The sequence below is a fragment of the Fulmarus glacialis genome, unplaced genomic scaffold (genome assembly GCF_000690835.1).
Source record: "Fulmarus glacialis isolate BGI_N327 unplaced genomic scaffold, ASM69083v1 scaffold26948, whole genome shotgun sequence".
Lineage (NCBI taxonomy): Eukaryota > Metazoa > Chordata > Aves > Procellariiformes > Procellariidae > Fulmarus > Fulmarus glacialis.
Window position 1 is genome coordinate 1094 of NW_009227999.1, and position 6136 is coordinate 7229.

Below are 6136 nucleotides of genomic sequence, written 5' to 3' on the forward strand. Positions count from 1 at the left end.
TTCAAAGCTTCCTTTCAAGCTTTATGTGGTGTTTGTAATAGTTGCGAGGTGTACGTTTTGCTTTGTCTTGTTACTTTATCTCACCAAATCTTGCATCATTTAGTCTTCTGTGATTTCTTCACTTCCTGCAATCCCAGTTCTCTGGCAGGATTGCGTGTTTCATCAAGAATCAGTGTAGTCTTATAAATTCTTACAAGAACTGTTGAAAGACAAAAGATTGATACTTGTTTTATGGAAGATCCAACCCCTGCAAAAAACCTTAAAAGGCAATCTAAAACTATATGTTAAACCCCGTGCTGCAGGTATCGCAAAGCTTGCGTAGTCCTTCCTGCTAAAAGACTGGCTTGTCGAAATTACATTACTTCCAATGAGACAACGTGTCCTATGTCAATACTCCTGCAAATTGTGGAGTGTCCTAGAGGAACTGTAGCCACTGTTCTTGGACTGTAACTCTTGTGAGCAGTAGATGATAGATGCAGAAGGTTAGGAGGGATGTTTGTATGTCTGGCAGGTGCCAGGTTCTGTCTCGCCTTGAATTCATTTGTTATGAAAGCTATTTAGGCATTAAAGGAAATCAAGAACCAAAAGCTAAAGGAATATCATTGTTATTTGGTAAAGACAAAATCTCTGAGGAGTTTTAATGTGGAAGCGAAGTTTAACAAGATCTAAGGCTGCTAAAAATACTTCCATGGTTTCCCTTTAAATTCCAGACAAGTAGTGTGGAAAACATTTTAACTCTTTAGGATACTGCTTCAGGAGAATTTCTGTCATATCACCTCTACTTTATATTCAAGCTGCATTAAATTAAAAAAAGGTAAAGATATTGTAAGGCGAGGTATAAACTTGATTTTTTTGACTTTTAACTTGTAACAGACTTTAGTATTTATCTAGGATAAAACATAACATCTGATTAAACACACACTTTATATTATTACTTTAGACCCTTCTAACTTGCATTTTAGAAAACAAAAAAGTTCTCACTTGTTTTTTTTCTTGCTGCTTTTCCTTAGGTGTGCCAAAATGTCAGAAAGATCAGATATTCTTCACTTCAAGTTTGACAATTATGGGGATTCAATGTTACAGAAAATGAACAAACTGAGGGAAGAAAACAAATTTTGTGATGTCGTGGTCCATATAGATGACGTTGAAGTTCATGGGCATAAAATTGTATTTGCTGCTGGCTCTCCCTTTTTAAGAGATCAGTTCTTATTAAATGACTCCAGAGATGTGAAAATCTCTATACTGCAGAGTTCGGAGGTGGGGAGGCAGCTGCTTCTATCCTGTTACAGTGGCATTCTGGAGTTTCCTGAAATGGAACTGGTAAATTACTTGACTGCTGCAAGCTTTCTGCAGATGAGCCACATTGTTGAACGATGTACGCAGGCCCTCTGGAAGTTTATAAAACCGAAGCAGCCGTTGGAGAGCAAGGAGTGTGAACAGCAAAGTGACTCCTCTGAGCTGAAGGACCACCAAGGAGACGACGACTCTCTGCAGCAAGATTCACCTTGTATTCAACCTTCAGAAGACAGTATGGACATGGAGGATAGTGATATTCAGATTATCAAGGTGGAGTCCATTGGGGAGGTAACAGAAGTTAGGAATAAGAAGGATCAGAACCAGTTTATTTCTTCTGAACAAACTGCACTGCATTCCTCAGAGCCTCAACACTTTCTTATCAATTCCACTGTTGAAAACAGAGCAAGTGAAATAGAGCAAAACCACCTCCACAACTATGCCCTTTCATACGCTGGCAGTGATAACATCATTCTGGCCTCTAAAGATATGTTTGGGCCTAACAACCGAGGTATAGACAAGGGCCTCCAATGGCACCATCAGTGTCCAAAGTGCACAAGAGTATTTCGGCATCTGGAAAACTATGCTAATCACTTAAAGATGCATAAACTATTTATGTGTCTACTCTGTGGCAAGACATTCACTCAGAAAGGCAATCTCCACCGGCACATGAGAGTGCACGCAGGCATCAAACCGTTCCAATGTAAGATCTGTGGGAAAACGTTCTCTCAGAAGTGTTCCTTACAGGACCATCTCAACCTGCACAGTGGGGACAAGCCCCATAAGTGTAACTACTGTGACATGGTTTTTGCGCATAAACCCGTTCTGAGGAAACACCTTAAACAGCTACACGGTAAAAATAGCTTTGACAATGCCAATGAAAGAAACGTTCAAGACATAACAGTGGACTTCGATTCATTCACATGTAGCGCTGCCACAGACAGTAAGGTCTGTCAGCAAGCTGATGCAAACCAGGTACTGGATGCAGGGAAGCTGCCTCAGGCTGTGCTCAGTTTAAGAAATGATAGTACCTGCGTCAATTAAGCAATTAAAAACAGCCCTTTGTAGGGATCGTGACTGAGAGGAGCAAACAGTTGGTTTGGGCTCTTACCTAAACTAGTGGTATGCCCTGAAAGGCTACGGATGGATGGATGGATGGATGGCGGGTTGGATTGCAAAACCTGGCAGGTCTTCAGCCACCGTTCTTAGTCTTACTTGATATTTTCTGTGAATAGCAATCTTCCTTCAGGTTTCTGTCTGTGTCTCTACTGTGGATTATGGGGTTAATTGTTTCATTTCTCTCTGATTAGGAGACTCAAGACTAACACCTTTTGAAAGACTGTTGCTGTGGGCTGCAAGTAAACCATCTGCTGTACAGTTAGAGGCCTCTCTGTGTCTGGGCAGATGGAGGAAAGAGCAAAGAGGACAAATCTGTGAGATAACCCGATTATTTTTTTTTTTTAAAGCACTGGATAACTGAAAGCACTCCACATAGTTAAATTTAAAGTTACCTCTTAAAATTGTCTTTCTCTGATCTTACCCCTAGACCCTTACAGTTGAAGTATTTTTGTCACTTTTTTTGCCCTTTCTAAACTATTTCAAGAAACTTCTGCTGCCAATCAACGCTATCTCAAAAGCTCTCAGGGTTTTTAACCTCAACATGCATTATGAAAAGATAAAACCCTAAATGATTTGGCAGGCTTAGCTGATCATTGCATAGAACTGTTCAAAATGAGAACAGCTCTGGAATGTGAGAGGCCGGTGCCTGGAGTGCAAGTATGACCTATTTCTTATGCTGTCATACCTAGGATTTTTAAAGGGCACTTACCAGTGTATGTACTGAGACAAGCTAAACACTTCAAAACTAAAAATTATCATCCATCTTCCATAAATTTTGCATCACATAAGCCACAACAGTTGTTGGTTTTAGAACAAAGCTGGAGTGGAGAAATACTGCTTTTTGACACTGTGAAAAGAATCTGTTTTAAAAGCTGCGATGTATAACAACTCCATGCTTTTCCTTTTTTGTGTCTTTTTTTTTTCCCCCTAGTTCTTGTATATCTCTCCCTGATATCTAATAAGGGCCTCATGTCAGCTAACTTGAAGAAAGAAACAAAAATACCTGCCATAAGAACATTAACAACACAAAGTTTTTTTTGATTTCTTGGACATTCAAAGAATACTTTGTTTTTTAAGTGACCTGCTTAGTTCATGGCCATTAGTGTTTTACAGAGCCTAGGATGAGGTATAGGTAGCACAATTTCCGTAGGTTAATATATCAGCTATTGACTGTACTCAGCAATACCTCTTGTATACGGCCTTAAACATCAAATGTAGCGGGAATGGCATGTTAATTGGGATTCTGGGATTATACCGTATTGCTTCTCAAAAGTGCCGTGGAATTATCCGCATCCCAGTCAGGCCGAAGGAAACTAATTTATCTGAAGAACACCATTCCCAGTAGAACAGCACTCTTACTACATTGAAGTGTAGCATAGACTAATAATCAAATGGCTGATCCTCGGTAGAGAACTGCTGTTTGTATTTGGAATAAGTATTTCTTCCAATGCAGCTCTTTTCCACAAGGTTTGCCATGAGGCTGAGATTATGCTTCCTACCTAAAAGTAGTACTGTTTGTGTGTTTGAATGAGGGGGTGAGGGTGAAAGGCTGCTATTGTGCGGTGAAAAATGCTAAACAGGTATGACCAAAGGTGTGTTAGAGAAAAAAATGTTTTGTATTATTATCAAAAGTTGGTCTTCATCTTCAGATACGTTTGTGTAGAAGCTAGGATTTCCTTATGCAGACATTACACTGATGGATGATAAAAAGCGTTAATCTTGCAGAATGTTTTCAGAAACCCACATACTTTGAAGTAGAAAAGCAAGGTGATTCTGTGAATCAGTTTTTGCAATTGAGTTTTTAAACTACTGTACTTGACTGTTACATGAACTGTTACATGGACAGCTATGAAGTAAGCAATGGAAATGGAGTCAGGGCATTACATCTTTCAAGTTGTAGCAAATATATTTAGGCCTAAAATCTAACTATTTGGAACTTTTAAAAATTACTGTTCAGGTTCCTGGGGCAGAAAATAGGTTTGCATGGGAAGAAAAACTGTTTTTCCTCTTAAAGCAACCTGCTTTCAGAATCGTTTTGAGCTAAAACTGACCATGACAGTTGCATCTGACACTTGCATTCTGTCTTTGGGCAGAATCTCCTGTATTGTTCAAACATTTTGATAATATATTATTCACTATATGGAAATAAGTTATAGCGCTAATGTCAAAACGAAGATAGTCATGGAGAATAAGAGCCAGGTCAACATGCTGTAAGGGACTAGTGAACAATCTAACCAGATATGAATATGGACACGATAAAGAAAATGGTCTTCTGCCAGAGAAAGGAATAAAACTGTAAAAATGCTAGAAAAAGTGGCAGCGAAATGGACAGTATTGAAAGCTTTGTCTATCTGGGAAGTTTTTTTTCGTGGAATCATGAAGCTGTAATGTTACTGCAAGGAGAGTACAGCTTGTTGAAGTAGCCGTGGGTGACGTGAAGCTGTTATGAAGAGACAAGGGGTTTCCTAAGAAACAAAAAAATGATTTGGTCAAGATATATAGGTTTTCAATCCACCCTGTGCTGTGGTGATGTCAACGTCTGAGAAGGCTGAGACTGCTGGCTGTTCAGTTAAAAGGCTGCTTGTGGTCATTTGGTGAGACTGGCAGAAATAAATAGGAAAAAGAAGAAATGCAGACGACTGCTTCTTCAATGAAAGTGGACACATCTGTTGGATGAAAAGTGACTTCTTACTAATGTCTGTGCTTTTGGCCTGGCAAAAGGGTGCAGACCGAAAGATTTATGCAGCAGACGGCTGCGTGACTCCAGAAACACTGGGGATCTAAGAGGGCAATATGCTGATGGCATGGTGCAAAGTGCACTGGCGGTAGAGTTCATCTAAGATTTGTCCCTATATGGAACAGACAAGTGAAGAGTATAGAAGAGGCATTAGAAAAGAAAAATCTGGCTAATGCTTCTCCTCTGAATTACAGATTAAAATGGAGTGAGAAGAATTATAAATGGGACATACAGAGGCAGCTCGATTATAGAATAAGATGAACTTAATTGTCCATGTATGTAAAATGTTGTCTTCATTGCAATGTTCCGATTAGTGAAAGACTAGATCCATTGGTTGTTGCTACTGATGCTGCATATTCAGACGAGGACTACGGCAGTTATCATAATCTGTGTGTTAATGTGTAGAATACTATTTGCTGGTAAGTGGGATAGTCTCACAACTTAATGTGCTGTACAACTTCCTGCATATCCTAAAAATAACTGAAGTCTATTACAAAAATATTTTAATAACTCCTTGAATATAATAGGATTTTTTTTTTATGTTGGCATTTTATTTATTTTTTTAATATAGAAGAAGATCTTAGAACTCTTAGGTTTACCAGAGGTTTAGGCTCACCACTTTTCTGAGTGGTGGTAGCTTGTGTAGCATGTGTTCCTGCAGCATTTGGTGCAGCTGCACAGCCTCCTGTATAGATCAGGGATGAGTCTTTCCTTAATTTATTTTTGTTTTAGAAGACACATTTTGCAAGTTAGTAACTGATAAAATTGAAGTGTTGGTCTTTTTTCTCCCCGTTTTTTGGCAAAATTTAAGACAGCTGCTGCTGAACTTCTGTTGAAGTAACTAAAAAATTAACTCTGTGGGGCTGATTTTGGTTCTGGTGTCATTGGGAGGAGTAAAGGCGAGGAGGGAGAATCAAAATGCGATACAAACTGAAACTGTCGAGAGAATTCTAAAGTCACGTTAAATCTTGATTTTTGAAAACGAAG

The 6136-nt window shown here is 39.0% G+C and overlaps 1 protein-coding gene across 1 annotated transcript; it reads left to right on the forward strand.

The window, feature by feature from the left end:
- The first annotated feature begins 1016 nt into the window (after positions 1–1016).
- Positions 1017–4491, forward strand: ZBTB26 (zinc finger and BTB domain containing 26). Its single transcript, XM_009583354.1, has one exon. It carries the CDS (start codon positions 1021–1023, stop codon positions 2335–2337), a length of 1317 nt encoding a protein of 438 aa, XP_009581649.1. The 5' UTR covers positions 1017–1020; the 3' UTR covers positions 2338–4491.
- The last annotated feature ends 1645 nt before the right edge of the window (positions 4492–6136 follow it).